This window comes from Crocuta crocuta, unplaced genomic scaffold (assembly GCF_008692635.1).
Source record: "Crocuta crocuta isolate KB4526 unplaced genomic scaffold, BGI_CrCroc_1.0 scaffold479, whole genome shotgun sequence".
Taxonomy (NCBI): Eukaryota; Metazoa; Chordata; class Mammalia; order Carnivora; family Hyaenidae; genus Crocuta; species Crocuta crocuta.
The window spans coordinates 4,152,961-4,170,963 of record NW_027531875.1 but is presented as its reverse complement, the minus strand read 5'-3'; the positions used below and the strand labels follow the sequence as shown (position 1 = coordinate 4,170,963).

Genomic DNA, 18,003 nt, shown 5'->3' with positions numbered 1-18,003 from the left:
TTACTGTGAGTAATGAGAAATCACTATGAGAATGCTGGTGCTATAATACAATTTATCTTAGCCATAGCATGATATAGAATGCTATGGAAGGGCAGTGGATTTTGAATAATATTACTAATGAAACTAACATTTAGTGGCTATTTCTTAGATTCCAGAAAATACACCAGGCCATTCCACAGGAATTCTCTTATTTAACCATCACAAAAGCCTGGGATTGTGTTAATGTTACCACTTTTATTTTAAAATCAGGCTTGCTCTCTTTCCTTCACCTTTTTCTGCTCCCCGTGTCAGTTTCTACCTAATCTCATTAAAGGCAGTAATAAGAGAACAGCCTTTTAACTTAAAAATATGGCTTCTGGGGCACCTGAGTGGCTCAGTTGGTTACGCCTCTGACTCTTGATTTCTGCTCAGGTTATGATCTAACTGTTTGTGGGTTTGGGCCCAGCAATGGGATCTGCACTGACAGTGTGGACCCTGTTTGGGATTCTCTATCCCACTCTCTCTGCCCCTCCCCTGCTCATGATCTCTCTTGTTCTCTCTCAAAATAAATAAACAGACTTAAAAAAAATAAAACATAAAAAAATATTGTGTGTGTGTGTGTGTGTGTGTGTGTGTGTGTGTGGCGGGTGTGTGTGTATTTAAGGAGCCCTTTGATTACACTGTTGTAGTATAGATACAGTCATTCTTGATTCTCAGTTTCCTAGAAATAACACCTAATTGTTGAAAGNTTCTCTCTCAAAATAAATAAACAGACTTAAAAAAAATAAAACATAAAAAAATATTGTGTGTGTGTGTGTGTGTGTGTGTGTGTGTGGCGGGTGTGTGTGTATTTAAGGAGCCCTTTGATTACACTGTTGTAGTATAGATACAGTCATTCTTGATTCTCAGTTTCCTAGAAATAACACCTAATTGTTGAAAGTTGATAAACATATTTACATAATGAGACAAGTATCATTCTTATCCATCAGCTTTGATACTTTAAGAGTTTCCATTACATTAAGCTATAAAATGGTACATTAAATGCCATTATATTTTTAACTCTTAAACAGACCATTATTCAAAGAGCATATGCATTGACATTATAAATTACTTTCTTGTAATTTAAATTTCAATCAATTTTGCATTAATTACCAAATAATGATTTTAGTATTTTTCCTATCAGTCATTGATACAGAGCTATAAGTTCATTATTTAATTCTCTCTAAATCTAGTTACCCTATACAGTGTGAGACATGATTAATGTTTCTGAATCTTTGTAAGTGGAAATGCTTAAAGAATGCTTTCATCTAAAAGGGATCAAAGAAGTAACATGATCATTCATTTCAAGTGCATGATTTTTAAAACGTACAATAGCCTTGATAAATGCTTTGCCTTGTAAATAATAAAATGTTAAAATATAATTGAGGTGTATATATGATTAGGAGGCAGGGAGAACAGAGGTTATACATTAGAGACTATTAAATGTAAGATGAAAAATAACCAATATGTGTGCCATTCTGTCACATAAGAGGATCTACTGGAAAGGTGGCCATAAAGTAACTAGCCCTTGGCCATGAGAAGTATTCACCAAATAGTGAAATATGAAGCACAGAGGAAATGTTATGAATTTTTTATGATGCTAAATGTCTTAAGAAGGAAAGATTGTTCTTTAATCTGAGTTTACATGTATATGTGCTAAATTTATGCCTAAATACATGATCTCCCTTTAACTTTTGAGGATACTATTATAGTGAAAAATATGTCTTGCTCAACAGGAGTGTCTATGTAGACTATCAGGTTTTTCTTAACAATTGGAGTCCCTTGACACTTTTATGATTTTTGAGAATGCTTCTAAGAATACAGTTTTTTTCGTTCGAAAAAGAAAGTGTTCTGATGGCATTCACGTTCTCCTACCACCCAAATTCATGAACTTAACATCTGTTTATTGATGGCCCTCTTACGTAATAGGTACTGCATGAAAGCGCTGATGATAAACTAGTGAGTTACAAGGATTGACTTCAAAAAGTTTAGAATCCAAAGGAGAAAGAGATGTTTAATAAATAATTACACACATAAATATTAACTTACAAAATGAAGTCTTGTAAAGTATAGGCTTACAACAGAAATATTGAAGGTTCAGTTATAGACCACTGAAATAAAGTGTATATCACAATAAAACAAGTCAAATGAACTTCTTTGATCTCCTAGTGCATATAAAACTGTATTTACCCTACACTGTAATCTATTAAGTATGCAATAGCATTATGTTAAAAAATGGACATACTTTAACACACAGTATTAAAAACTTTAACTAAAAATATACATTATTATTTAAAAATGCTAACCAATCTCTGAGCTTTCAGTGAGTCATAATCTTTCACTGGTGGAGGGTGCTGAGCTATGTTGATGGCTGCTAACTGATCAGAGTGGTGGTTGCTGCAAGCTGGAATGGCTGTGCAATTTCTTTTGTTTTTTAAGACTTTATTTATCTGTAATCTTTTATGTATATAAAAGTATAGCCTAGTATATTCTGGTTATAAGTGGCATATTTTAGGGGCACCTTGGTGGTTCAGTCAGTTGGGTGTCTGACTTTGGCTCAGGCCATGATCTCATGGCTCATGGGTTTGAGCCCCACATCAGGCTTAGCACGGAGAGCAAGTAGCCTGCTTCATATTCTCTGCCTCTCTCTCTCTCTCTCTCTCTCTGCCCTTCCCCTGCTTGTGCTCTCTCTCACAAATAAATATTAAAAATTTTAAAAAAATTAAATCAACACACAGATGCTCAACCAACTGAGCCATCCTGCCATCCCATGGAATATTTTATGTATTTGAAAGTATAGCCTACTATATTCTGGTTATAAGTGACAAATTTTAAAAAACAAGGATACAAAACATTGAAGCTTAAAAGATGTTCTAGATTAATATTAATATATTAAGTTATAGATTTATTAATATCAAGTAAGATACAGTTTAAGATCAGATCATTATTAGAAATAAAATATACTTCATAAAATAAAATATTCAATTTACTAGGAAACATAATCATTTAAACTGTATATACCTAATAATGCAGCCCCCAAATATATTTTCAAATGGACATAACTACAAGAAAATATAAAAATCTACAATCACATTCTAAGATTCAGCATTTCTCTTTAAGTAACAGGTCAGCCAGATTTTAAAACAATAGTTAGCAATTAGAACACCTGAACATGGTTAAAAAATCTATCTAAAAGATTTACTGAACACTGCTCCTAGCCAATGATTAATACTCATTATAGTAGCTAGAGAGATCCTAGAATAATGGTTTTCTAGGAATGGGTGAATATGTTAAATTGCATGGCAAAAATAACTCTGCAAATGGGAATGAGACAGATATTATAATAGGAAGATATCTGAATTATCGATTTGAACACAATCTAATTAATGAGCATTTAAAAGTTGAGAACTCTCTCCATCTGGAGACAGAAGAAGAGGCAGCAGAAGGATGAGGTGGAAGGAAAGGCTGAAGATACTTGGAGAAAGAGAACTTGCACTGTCCTTGCTGACTCTGAACATGCAGGAAGGGGGCCACAAACTGAGAAATGCAGGCAATCTCTAAAAGCTGAGAACGACCCCACGTCAAGGAGACCTTAGTCCTACAACTGCATGGAATTTAATTCTGGCAACAGGTTTATAAACTTGGAAGTGAACAGATATATCTCCAGAAGTTCTAGAAGAAATGCAACCTACTGATACTGATTTCAGCTTCATGAGACTCAAAGCAGAGAACCAGCTGAGCTACACTCTACCTACCCCCACATAACTGTGAGATAATAATGCGTGTTAAATTTGTGATAATTTGGATTAGGAATAGATAAATATGTTTTCTTTTATAAGAAAACTAGGTACATAATAAAAAATTACAATATCTGATCCATAAAGCAATTTTTAAGAACTTCACAGGATTCAATTGATACAGAAAATGTTATCCAATTGCAATGCAAATGAAATGCTTACATTGGTAAGCAGATATAACTAAAGCAACCCGTAGGTTTATCATTTAAGAGACAAATTTCTAACCAGTAGCTAAATAGGAAATCATGCAACTTAATCAGCAAAAAGAGGAAACTTTAAAGCTTTAAACGCTGATAAACCCTAGAGGAACTGCCAGATAAGTATGTTCAAATGAACTTTTCCAAGAATGTTGATGAAAACACACTGGACTGATTATAGATAACCCAACTGTCCATCAACAGTAGAATGTATACATTTAGTGTGGTGTACTTATTACAACAGATTCCTATACAGCAGTGGTTCTCAAAATGGGATGCATGGATGCTTGAAGTTCCGAAGACATTTTTAGGAGTTCCACAAGATCGCTGAACTAGGCACTTTTTCATGGAACACGTTTTTACTTGAGTGACTGACATAAACTTTAGTCACATTTGGATATTTGGTATATATTTTTTGAAACACACACACACATACCCGCGAGCGCACGCAATGGGCTTGAACTGTTATTTCAAGGAAAAACAAAAGACGGGATTTGTTGTTAATGATGAAATCTGAGTTTTCAAGTAAAAAAATAGAATTTTGGGAAATTCAATCCATTACTGTAAGCTTTAAATTTTCCCAGGCTTAATGATTTTTCTAATAAGATCAGTAGCAATAAAAATAGATGTGATTTTTGATACAGTATAATATAATGTGTCCAACCTTTGGAAGATCTAATTCAAAGGATCAAGGTATGTTAAAAATTGCATGGGTAAAAAGGACCCATTATAAGTACAGGATGAAAAAATGAATTTTAATGCTACAGAGGACAACAATTAATTGATATGGTTTAAATTCAACATTGCAACTAACTTGTGAAGTTTTTGTGCAGTATCAAAGAATAGCATCCACTTTAATATGCAAAGGCTATTAGAAATACTTTCCCTTTTCCAACTACATATATAAGTGAGGCCAGGGTTCTCATACCCATCAACCAAAATAATCTATTCCAAAATACTGGATAAAGAAGTACATATGAGATTCCAACTAATTTCTGCTAATAGACCAGATATTAAATAGATTTCTAAAGAACAGAATACAATGCATTCTTGTCATTTTTGTCCTGGAAAAGATACTTATTTTGAATTAAAATATGATTTATGTCAACATGTAAGGTGCCAATTCTGGTTATTTTTAAATTAAATAATAAATGCACATGTAAAAAATGGTTCTCAGTTTTAATTTAAATAGGAGAAACTTGGGGTGACTGGATGTCTCAGTCAGTTGCTCAACTGACTTTGATTCAGGTCATGATCCCACAGTTTGTGAGTTTGAGCCCCAAGTTAGGCTGTGCTGACAGCTCAGAGCCTGAAGCCTGCTTCAGATTCTCTGTCGCCCTCTCTTTCTGCCCCTCTCCTACTCACATTCTGTCTCTCTCTCTCTCTCTCAAAAATAAATAAAACATTAAAAAAATTAAATAGGGCAAATGTTGATAAACCTAACCCACAAAATATTTTTGGGTTTCTTAATAATGTTTAGAGTATAAGCACACTGGAGACAAATGAGAATTAATGTTAAACGGCAAAGAAATACATAGTAATTTCAATGTAGATTAATCCTACATGTACAATGTTGGGCAAAAAATAAAGTACTATATATTTTTAAAAGTAGAAGTCCATTGCATAAAATTACTAATTCTTATTTTAATATTAATAATAAACATGAGAAAATAAAAAAATAAAAGGCCATTCATAGAAAAATTAAAAATTATGTACTTTCATAAGTTTTAGAAAAATTATATTCTATGTATTTGGATTTTCTTTAATTCTTAATTTCCCTTTTCTGGTTTAGAAAAAGTATCAATTGTAAATTAACTGTATATTCAAGCTTGTAAATCTATGCAATAAAGTATTAGCAAAATAAGCAAGAGATTATGGCAAAGAATCAGATGAATATTTGTTTTGTAAAATATTCAGCATAACCAAAGAGTAACTTGCATTATTATTTTTAACAGAACTTACTGAAATTTTAGAATCTAATAAAGCAAAATCACTTCTCATTCGTAGACTTTCCAGTTTCAAGATGTCATATTTAGATCACATCTTTTCTTTAATATTAACTTTTACTAAATACTTCCATTTTTATATATTCTAAACTATCAGAAAAATAATTTATTTGACAAAAATATATTCTGCACATTCTATTGTTAAAATCAGAAGCAAAAGATACCTAACCACACATACTCTCACAACACATTTCCCAAAGTCTACATTAGTCAGTATTTTTAACCAGATGATGTATGTACTAGATATGAGAGTTATGGACATTTTTATATATGTAAGTAACTGTATACTTACATATACCTACAGTAATTGTTTTTGATGAGCTAGTTTTAATATAAATTCACTTATAAACCCTCACATACACCCACACACACACTTATTTATACAAAGCTTGGAGATTTGATAAAATGACTTTTAATGCTCTTTCAACTATATTAGGGGAAATGTCTATAACACTAACAATTAATTCCATTTATGTTGTTAGGTTAACAGGATTCCATCTGCCACCGCCAGTGACAAGTACCAAATCTGTGTTCTCACTACGTTTGACCAGTGACTTCGCAGTTAGCGCTCATGGGTTTAAAGTATATTATGAAGGTAAGTGATTTTCACGTAAAAGGACCACTGTTTAATGTAATAGAATCAAACCAAAATTCTCTGGGGTGGAAATGGTAGAAGAATCACCAGGAAAGAAAATACTGCTTATCTTGTTTTCTCAAATTCTGTCCTGAGAGTCACCTTGATAATCATTAATATATAATAAAATGGTAGAATTAGTAGGCTTTAATGTTTCACTGCAGTGTACCTGGACAAAGGAAAGTCTTTCCCTTAAGTCCTCTTAAGAGATGAGACCATGAAACTATTATGAGGTTAGATATTCACAAAAGTGAACCAAATATGAGGGTAACAGGAAATTAGATCTGATTTGAGATTCAGGTATCACAGACCCCACCCTATTTTCCTTTGTGTTTTGACTCTCTGCCAGAAAATAATCTGGTAATCTGTCTTCTCTGCAAGTTAGAGTCAAGAAAAACAGTCTATTAAGAGACATGTGTTTACATCTTACATTCTAAACCAGGCTTTACAGTCCCATAGATCCATAATCCCTAAAACCATGAAGAGGAAAACTAAGAAGCTCTTGACGCTAAGGTTTTACCTGAAAGTTGGTACAAACTCATTTTGTCATCAAAACCTGACCTGAACTAATTGGAGCCCACTAATAACCTCTATTTATCCAGCATAGTGTGGGCATTCACGTTTCATTCCGCAAAGATTATTTGATAATTTGGTGTACCAGGGGCTCTGCTGATGGTTGTAAAAACGTATAGAATCTGCATGTGTTTCCTATTTACAATGAAAATAGTGAAAAAAAATCTGATGGTAAAAATACTCTATTCCTAAAGGTCTCAGGTGGAGTTCACTGACTTGTAATTACCTCTTTAAATTGCACTTAGTTTAGGGAAGAGTCCCTACCTACCTACAGGAATAGTATATCAGGTTTCAATATGCCTCCCCGGGTTACCATATTACCAGCATGCATCACATCAGATATAAAATTATCATAACAGATACAAAAATACAGTGGTCGGGGTGGTTACTTTCTAAAGCACATTATAATTCAAAATATAATAATGTTTAAAGAGCACACTGGAAAACAGATATAAACTAGAAATGTTTTAGTATAAAGGTTAACAGTTTACATGTGAGGAAAGTTTTTTAAAACAAACATTTCATGTTACTGCTATCTTTCTCACTAGAAAAAAATATTCTCTAGCAAACAATTGAGTAAAAAGATTTTCTCCTTTTTATACCCTAAATAATGACACATCACAGCAGTTTTTGCACTATTTTCTGCCTAAGACATTTTCGAACTATCTTTTGTCTAGCAGTGGAGGCTGAATTCTAAGACTTATTTTCCTCCATTGTGCTAGTAATAATCCTTATTTTTCTAAGGTGCTTTTACAATAGTTGAGTATTTTTATCTTGGCAACTTAATTCATAGTCTAAAACACTACAAACACAAAGGTTTAATTTTAAGGGTAATTTTGGTAATATTGAAGGAGTTAGCAATACAATAATTTTCTATTAAAGGCTCCTTAAAAGAAAACCTATACTCTGTTCATCAAAGTATAAATATATTTTAGGCTGGCTTATTCTTTCAGTAAGTACTAAGTATACCAAAAATGTAGTAACTTGGAATATGAGTTAGGATGTTGCCATGTTTTCTGGTTTGACTGTCAAGTTTCGTGACATACACTCAAAAATATTTAAAAGCTCTTCATTCTTTCTAGATGTACAACATTAATTTTCTGTCTTTTGTGCTTCTGTAAAAATGTATTCATATATCTTCATGACACTTACATGTATGTTTTGGAGGTCCTGACTTAAAACATAAGGTATTAGGAATCCATATAGTACGGAGGGATTCATGTTCATGCTACAGAACATCTTCAAGCATTGATTTGTGATAGCATCTTCCACCATGTTTATTAGCTTTCTATTGGTACTTAACAAATGAACACAACTTTAGCAACTTAAAACAAAAATATATTAACTCACAGTTCTGGAGCTGAGGAGTCCTGGTGATCTATGCTAGCTTCTCTGTTCAGGGTCTCCCAAGGCTGAAATAAAAATGTCAGCTGATTGGGCTCTTATCAGAAGGCTCTGAAAAGAAATTAGTGCCCATGGGTCCTAAAGACCTCTCGCTTCCTCGTACCTGGGCTCTAACTGAGAGCCAGCAACTGCTGTACTGTATCCTTCTCAGGCTTGAAATCTCTGGTTTTCCCTTCCCCATGTAAAATTAGCTAAACTTAATTACACTTGCAAGTTTCTTTATGGCCTATGACATATTCAGTGGTTTGACAGATATCTGGTGGGGAGGAGTGGGGTGGGGCCGGGAGAGGAGAGGATGGGCATCATTTATCCTACCATACCCTGCAGCACTAGGTAACATTTTACAGAGGGAGTAGGTATGGGTATTTATTAACTTAACCATAGCCAATGTACTGTCAAGACCAGCTGGTGTAGAGTGGTCCCCTCTCATTCCCATATACTTCCGGATATGTTCCAAGCCCCTCAGTAGATGCCTAAAAACATGGGTAGCACCAAACTCTCTATATACTTTATTTTCTCATACACACATACCACTGATAAAGTTTCGTATATAAATTAGGCAGAGTAAGAAATTAACAATGATAATAAAATAAATAATTATAATAATAAACTGTAACAAAAGTTATGTGAACATGGTGTCTCTCTCTCTCAAAATATTGCACCATACTCACCCTTCCTCTGACAGTGTGAGATGATACAATGCTTACGTGATGAAGTGAGGGGAATGACGTAGGCACCGTGGTGTAGAGTTATGCTACAATTGACCCTCTGATGATTCGTCAGAAGGAGGATCATTGGCTCCGGGACCACAGTTGAAATAGGGTAATCGAAACTGAGGATGGCGAATCTGCAGTAGGCGAAACTGCAAATAAGGTGGAGCTATCATACAGTGAAGTCAAGGAAATTTAGTTAAACGTTTCAAAGCCGGTTCTTCACACCCCTATCCTTTTTTTTAATGTTTGTTTATTTACTGAGAGAAAGAGACAGAGAAAACGGGCGTGAGTGCGCACATGTGAGTGGGGGAGGGGCAGAGACCTACGGAAAAAGCGAATCCTAAACTGGCACTGTGCTGTCAGGTCCGAGCCTGACAGCAGGACTTGATCCCACACCTGTGAGATCATAACCTGGGCCAAAATCAAGAGTCGGTCGCTTAATTGGCTGACCCATTCAGGTGCCCCAATACCCCTACTTTGGATCCAAGTTGTCATACCACAATTACCTCAAACTGCAACTCTGGACCCTACTCAGTCTACTAATCTGGACATTTCCTCTAAATTTATACCTGCATGATTTATTTTTTATTTTTGTTTCTTAGATGATCCTAATATCTGAATCTCATTTATTTCCATTCCATCTTCCTCTATATAATCATTTACAGTATTTTTTTAAATTAAAATGTGGTTGACACACACTGTTACATTAGTTTCAGGTGTACAACATAGTGATCCAACAACTTATAGATGCTGTGCTCATCACACGTGTAGCTATAATCTGTCACCATACAACCCTACTACGATACCATTGACTATATTCCTCATGCTGTACCTTTCATCTTAATCTTTTAAAATGTCCTAAGATCTTATCCTTGTGTATTAGGCTTTATGAGATTTCTATTTGTTGGTAATATTTGTGAATTTATCTGTGTTTCTCAGTCTGCCAGCACTGGACCACAGGCATCACAACCATCTGGATAATTTGTTAAAACGTAAAATAGAGAATTCTTGGCTCCAATTACATGTCTGGAATCACACTGTGGAGTGAAATCCTAGAATATGCATTTTAATTCCAGCTATAAAGTCAAAAGAGAGTAAATAATTGGTAAATATAAGTCAGTCTCTGATCTTCACAGAACCCAGTCCTTAAAAACCTTTATTGTCCTACTTCAGCCCATTTACTTTGAAACTATGGAGGGTGATGTCTCTGTTTCATAATATTGATCAAGTTGACTTGAGACATTTTTCTTTCAAACTTCTTGAAGTCAAAGCTGTGAGTTGTTAAATCTCTGTGGGAATGTTCCCGATTAATATCTAGCTGCATGTATCTTTATCTTTTCTCATTACTGTCTATCATACACCTCAATCTCTTGTCACTATTTCCCAAAGTTTGTTTTACAGAACTTTGGTTTCATTTGTTTATGTTAATAAAAACTAATGAGTAAACTAATGTTCTGTGAAATAATAAATTTGAGAAAAACTAATGTATACTAGGTTGGATAGTCAAATAACCATTTTTGAAAACTTTTCAAAATTTCATTGAGGTAAATTTCATTGAGATAAACCTGGTTAAGATCTGTGTTCTACGGAACACAAAGTGAGAAATGTCTTTTCTAACTCTGCCAAACAGAGTTAAAAATATATTCCAGTTTCTGCTAAAAAGCTATTTTATGTAATAAGATTATTTTATCATTTATTTCAAAGATGCATAATCATTCTTTATAGGCAAAGGGCATATAGTTATATACCATGGAATATCTTACCCTTTTAGATTCATTTATGTGGAAATAAAGTAATATAATGAAAGCATATAATGGATTATGTATATATTAAGTATTATTACATATATGATAGTAAGACATGATATATATGTAGTATCAGATTATTTATATGATAGTTTATGAGAAATTAGAGTAATGTTTATGAGAATCTCAATGAATAATTTCAGCGTGAACAGTGAGCCAATTCAATTATCAGAAACAGACTTAAAAATTATAGTCTTGAAAAGCCACTTCAAGCATAAGGTAGTTGTTATGCCTTAATGATTATTAATATGTATGACCAAGTAATTGGGAAATTACAGGGTTAAAATTTTCACCTTTGGAAAATATCCCGTTTAAATCATTTTCACATTTTAATTCAGAAGTACAAAAATTTGACTAATAACAATACTATTACTAGGTAACGTTTACTGAGTTACTGATTTACTGATTTATTTGGGGCAATCACAGTGCTAAACATTTTACAAGTATTTTCACACCCTAGAAAATTATATGAAAAATGTAATGAGCAAGAATTGAACAAAAAATTAAGGTTAACATAAAAAAGATGTTTAAAAGACCTCCAAATGTAAACCCATAAAAATATGTTTAAATGACCTACAAAAGTAAACCATATACATTTTTGAGATATTTTATATCTAAGTGTAAACTATAATTCCATTTACAGTTAAATGGATGGGATCCCATAGAGTTTAGTACAAAAGAATATTGTAAAAATAAAAATTACTGATTATGTTAAAACAGTATGAAACATAAAAGCTGAAATGTTCATATATTTATTTATTTATTTATTTATTTGAGAGAAAGACAGAGAGAGAGAGCTTGCAAGCAGGGGAGAGGGGTAATGGGAGAGAGACTCTTACTTAGGCTTCACACTCAGTGCAATCTGATACCATAGCCCTGGTCCCACAGGTCAGGGATCATGACCTGAACGAAAGTCAAGAGAACGAAAGTCAAGAGATGGATGCTCAGTGGGCTGAACCACCCAGGAACCCCCATTCTTATGCATATTGTATGTGACCTATACATTAATTTTCCTTTTTAAAAACTTGACATACAAATGAATATTCATACTACTTACTATTTAACTGTCACACATGTTATTAAAAGTTTATCCTTGAGAACGTCAAATGACTTTAGTGATTTTTAATTTTAAGGGTTTTTTTCAATTCCTAAGCTTTAAAAATTTAAATTGCAGTACCATGAAATGTAAAGAAGAGCTTACAATTTAGGATCAAGTTAATTATACTTCTGACAAGACAGTTGAATTGTAGCAAAAGAAATTTATGTAATAAAATCATGTATATTAAACAGTTTGGTAGCAATAACAGTAAGTTGGGTTCATAAAAGACGTTGATGGATCATCACCTTAAATATGTCTAAGAATAAATGAAAGATATTACATCAAAAAAACCCCCACAGATGTCATACATGTAAAGACAGTTTCTCCTGTTAATCAAATTCATATATTTTGCCTTTCATATTTCATAGAGTCAGCCTACATAGGTACAGAAACATTCTATTCCTAAACTGACCTGCTAGCTAAGTCTCGATTGTCTTTTCTCCCTTTAAAACAATTGGAAGTGTTCAAAATCCCAATCCAGAGAATGAAACAAATTAGCTTTTTCTTTAAATATCATCTACGGAATAGAGTTAAAAGAAACAATGTTATAATAAATACGTGGATTGCTTTAAACAAGAGTTTATTAGTTTGTGAGTTGTTTTACATTCATTATCCAGAAAGAAATCACTTTCACACTGCTCACAACAAAGCTTCAACATTACAGTACTATCAATTCACGAATGCTTTCAGACTTCTAAACATTTCTCATTTCTGCACAGTGTAGCATACACAACCTCCATAGCTACATAGCTCTCCATTCTTGTTTCTCACCTATTACCTTAATTCATAAAATAGTCACATGAACATGTATTAAATTTCTACATATACTATGCCATTTAAACTTTTTTTTTTTTTTTTTTTTTTTACCATTCATCTCTGTCTCTTTTGCCCCGAACACCTGTACACATCTTTGTGGCCCATGTATTTCTTATACTTAATCATTTCTGGAATGTCATTTATGGAATATAGGATTGAGCCTAAAATGTTCAATGATTGTTTTCTATGTGCTCAGATATGTACACTCCTTGTCATAATACTATATATTACTGTTTTATATGGTTTTGTTCACACTAGGCTACGAGAAGCTTAAGGGTATAGAATCAATTTTGCTTGTGTTGTAAACATGCCTGCTGGCATATGGAAGGCACTTAATACATGTTTGTTAAACTCACCTGATATATCGGATATCTAATAATTTCATCAGTAATTTATTTACCTGAAATAAATAAGGTTTAGTGAAATTTAAGGATTTGTATTTGAGAAAAGCCATAAATATTATGCAACATTATTTTTCTTTTAAGTATATTTTCTTTGCTAAAAAATCTTTACTTTCTTGAAGTAAATAGTTTCCTTATGAAGCATTTTTAAAAATATAGGGGTGCCTGGGTGGCTCAGTCGGTTAAGCATCTGACTTCGGCTCAGGTCATGATCTCACGGTTTGTGGGTTCGAGCCCCGCATCAGGCTCTGTGCTGACAGCTAGCTCGGAACCTAGAGCCTGTTTCAGATTCTGTGTCTCCCTCTCTCTCTGACCCTCCCCTGCTCATGCTGTCTCTATCTCTCTCTCAAAAATAAATAAAATGTATATATATATATATACACACACATATATATATAAAATCACTCATATAGCGAAAAAGAATATCAAGATGAACATGAAAAATTGCTAAAACCAGTGATATATGAACTATATAATCTTTGTGCTTCATGTGAAAAGATAGGATAATGTTGAAGATTGTGTTTTATTCCCCAAAAATATGAATGTATTTTCTAACATGGCACGTCTTTCTTCTTAGTGAAAAATATTGGGTAATAGACACAATTTTGTAGTGCTGAACATGGTGTTGCAGGAGCTAATATTTAATGCTGACTTTATCACTCAGATGCTGTGAGGCTCAGTTCTTCATAATGTAAAATGAGTAATGTAATACTGATCCTACAAGGGGTTTTAAATATCCAGGAGTTAATGGTCCAACATTCACAGAGCAGTGCCAAATATGTAAGTAGCATTCAATAAATGTTAGCTAGTTTCTTTGATATTCTGTCATATATATTCAGTATTACATATTAATAATGATGAAATATATTCAGTATAAGGCATTGAATATATAATATTCACTGGTATATATTAATATAATATTGGCATAATATTAAATACTGAATACATATTAATATATAGTCAGTATTACATATTTGTTTTATATCCATATACCCATATATGTTATAATGCTTGTTTACATCATATAAGCTCTTGAAATTTCCATTTTTTCAAAAGGACCATTGTATCCAGGTATTTGGTTTCCCTTTCTTACAAAATTGTCCAAATCAGAAAATGGACGTGACAATTTATCCAAGTGTTATCTGGGCTACATAAGTTATGTAGTGGCACTCTGATCTAGGTTTTCCCAGAATCAAAGTGCTAATGGGGTAATAATCCATTTTCAATTTGAACCAAAGAAAGAAATGACACTTTCCACACATGCACACACACGCACAGTGCTCTTCCAGTGACAAAGGCCAAAACTCTGACAGAGGCTAAGAGAAGTAATCCACTCAACAGCTGCAGCTCTGAACTAACAGGTCAGTGCTAGAGACAGAACTGATGCATGATGAAGCAGCCATTCCAGCTGACCTAAAGAGAGTGTTCAATGGAAAAATGCCAAGTCTTTTGTAGACATTAATTAAATAGTACTCATTTTGTCAATACAATCCTTTAAGCAGGTGCTTAGACAAAATTTCAAAAGAACTTTATGTGTAATTATAAGGACCCTGAAGCAAAGGAAAACAGCTTGATACAAATATGGTGGCTAGAATAGGTGATGTCTAGAACCAAAGGTAGCAATAGGTGTCAAGCTATAATGCAATGTTGGTTTGGTCATTTTGATAAATAGAATTATTTTCTTTGAGTGACAAAGAAGTAATCTAAACTATTGCCCCATCTGTAGAAGCTTTATAGTTCAGTATCTTGACAAGTACATATTGTCAAGAACTGTGAAGTTTTTGAAATTTTGCCCAACTTGAAAGGTAACCAGTTAGCCTGGCACAGTTTCATGGATGCTGGCAGAAGACACCAAACTACAGAGTCAGGGTCAAAGGACTTAATTACAGATATTAATACAAATAGCCAAAGTATCAGCAATTGTTCAGGTTATCAGAACCTCAATTATCACAGGATAACAAGAAGGCCGGACGATCCCCACATACACAATGGGTTGTGCTACAGAAAATCCACTCTGCACTTAGGAAACCAGGATCTTTTATAGTAGATAGTAAATAAATCAGCCCTTTTCTCTGGAGGGACATGCTATTTCCATATTGTTTCTGAACAATTAGTGCATCTGCTTATAAAATATGGAAAACATGAGAGGCATAAGGAAAGGCATAAGGAAAATTCTTTCCCAGCATGTGCGTCTAAGTATCTGGATTCAGTAAATTTTAGATAAATTTCAGTCACCTTAAAAATGCCAAATGAAAGATTCTTTTAAGAATCATTAAGAATGGGGGTGCCTGGGTGGCTCAGTCAGTTGAGCGTCCAACTTCGGTTCAGGTCATGATCTCACGGTTCGTGGGTTCAAGCCCCACATAGGGGCTCTGTGGTGACAGCTCAGAGCCTGGAGCCTGTCTTCAGATTCTGTGTCTCCCTCTTTCTCTGACCCTCCCATGCTCATGCGCTCTCTCTCTAAAGAATAAATAAAACATTTTTTAAAAATTAGAACAAAGGAATCATTAAGAATGATTTTAAGAACCATTAATAATCATATAGGGATGCCTGGGTGGCTCAGTTGTTAACAACCAGCCTTCAATCTCGGCCAGGTCATGATCTCACTGCTTATGGAATCAAACCCCACATAGAACTCTGCACTTACAGTGTGGAACATACTTGGGATTCTCTCTCTCTTTCCCTCTGCCCCTCCCCTGCTTGCACACTGGTGCACATGTGCACGTTCCTTCTCTCTCTCTCTTAAAATAAATAAGAATTTATTTTATTTAAATAAATAAAAAATAAAATTCTTTTCTTTCAAAAAAGAATCATTTTAAAAAAATCCTTCAAAGTGGTAGGTGCTATCTAAAACCTTCAAGTTTTACATTTTTCATATTTACTATTATTTTCAAAAGTATTTAATATGCATTTACATAACATTCTATGTATACTTTTGGATAATTTTGTAAATATTATCTGAAATAATGAGTACTATTTCTTTCCTTCTTTTCCATTCTTTTATTTAGGGGTGCTTGTTGACCTATCTTCCCATAATGTAAGATACCTCTTCCATCATAATTCATCAGAATTTCTCCATCTGCATTTATTTGTATACTTAGTCTCTCATTTGTCTTTTTGTACTTTTTTGTTTGTTTTATATTAGAGAAGTAGGAGTTTCTATGATGAATTGAGGTGGTTTCCTAACACAGGTACCATAACATAAATTTCAGATGACTGTGAGTAATTAAATTTTAAAAATGAAAATTAAAGTCCATGAAGAATTATAGCAGAATATTGTCAGCTCATGGGATAGGAAAGCTTTCTAACTATAAAAGCCAAAAGGAAAATATGTCACTAAGGAAAGGATTGGTATATTAGACTAAATAAAATGTGAAATCTGCTAAGGATAATAATAAATTTTAAATCCTTGTATTAGAAGGCAAAAGAAAATGGTGATTTAAAATTCATAATCCATGGGACATATATTTTATATACAATATATATCTAAAACGCTATTGTCTCTGACATAAAACTTGTAAAATATATGAATTAAAAATTTGCTAAAAAGGTCAAGAACATGTGAATAAGACTAACAACATAAATTTATCATTAACACTAATCTTATGCTTAGAAATATCTGGCTTGTGGATAGGGAAAAATGGCAAAATGATTTTCTTGAGCCTAGTAGCCATGAAGAAGAAATAGGAAATGATGCCAAGGCAATTACAAAGGAAATGTGTTCAGATGAGAAATTTATCAAATGATATCTTTCAGATATTAGTGCTTTAATGTAAGAAGAGAGAATATATCTATCTGAATTTCTTCTCATTATCAATTAGAGAAAGATTTTACATATAAAAGCGATACTATATTCTGATTTATACTGGTAGTACATGTTCTTATAAATGAGAACTCCTGTTTCATCAATTTTTGGAAATTTTGTTTAGTTTTCTGTAATTTTTTAAAGTAGAATTATTTATATGCAGTTTCAAAGGATGAATATTAATAATTATTTTTTTCTTCATATATTTTTGTACTTATTTCAAGTTTTTACTTAAATTCTAGTTAGTTAATATATAGTGTAATATTAGTTTCAGGAGTTAAATTTAGTGACTCATCACTTACATATAACACCCTGCGCACATCACAAGCGCCCTCCTTAATAATACACATCAACTATTTAGTCTATTCCCCACCCATCTCCCCTCCAGAAACCTTCAGTTTGTTCTCTATAGTTAAGAGTCTGTTTCCTGGTTTGCCTCCCTCACTCTTTTTCCCCCCTAAGTCATCTATTTTGTTTCTTAAATTCCACACATTAGTGAAATCATGTAATATTTATCTATCTCTGGCTGACTTATTTTGCTTAGTGTAATACACTTTAGCTCTATGTTGTTGCAGATGGCAAGATTTCTTTTTGATGGCTCAGTGGTATTCCAATATATCACTTTATCCATTCATCCGTTGTTAGACATTTGGTCTCTTTCCATAATTTGGCTATTGTTGATAATGCTACTATAAATATTAGGTTGATGCACACCTTCAAATCAGCATTTTTGTA

The 18,003-nt window shown here is 33.3% G+C and overlaps 1 protein-coding gene and 1 long non-coding RNA gene across 4 annotated transcripts in view; one reads left to right on the top strand and one right to left on the bottom strand.

Moving 5' to 3' along the window:
* Window positions 1-9,339, bottom strand: part of LOC144238981 (uncharacterized) — a 76,895-nt gene extending 67,556 nt beyond the window's left edge. Inside the window, exons 1-2 of the long non-coding RNA XR_013337274.1 lie at window positions 9,301-9,339; window positions 8,576-8,637 (exon numbers count right to left, since the gene is read on the bottom strand). This is a non-coding gene — a long non-coding RNA (uncharacterized LOC144238981). The remainder of the gene's footprint in view (window positions 1-8,575; window positions 8,638-9,300) is intronic.
* CSMD3 (CUB and Sushi multiple domains 3) overlaps window positions 1-18,003 on the top strand; it is a 1,194,711-nt gene that overhangs the window by 162,262 nt on the left and 1,014,446 nt on the right. For all 3 annotated transcript variants that reach the window (XM_077772930.1, XM_077772929.1, XM_077772928.1), the window contains exon 3: window positions 6,501-6,613. In XM_077772930.1, coding sequence (XP_077629056.1) covers window positions 6,501-6,613 — 113 coding nt within the window. The remainder of the gene's footprint in view (window positions 1-6,500; window positions 6,614-18,003) is intronic.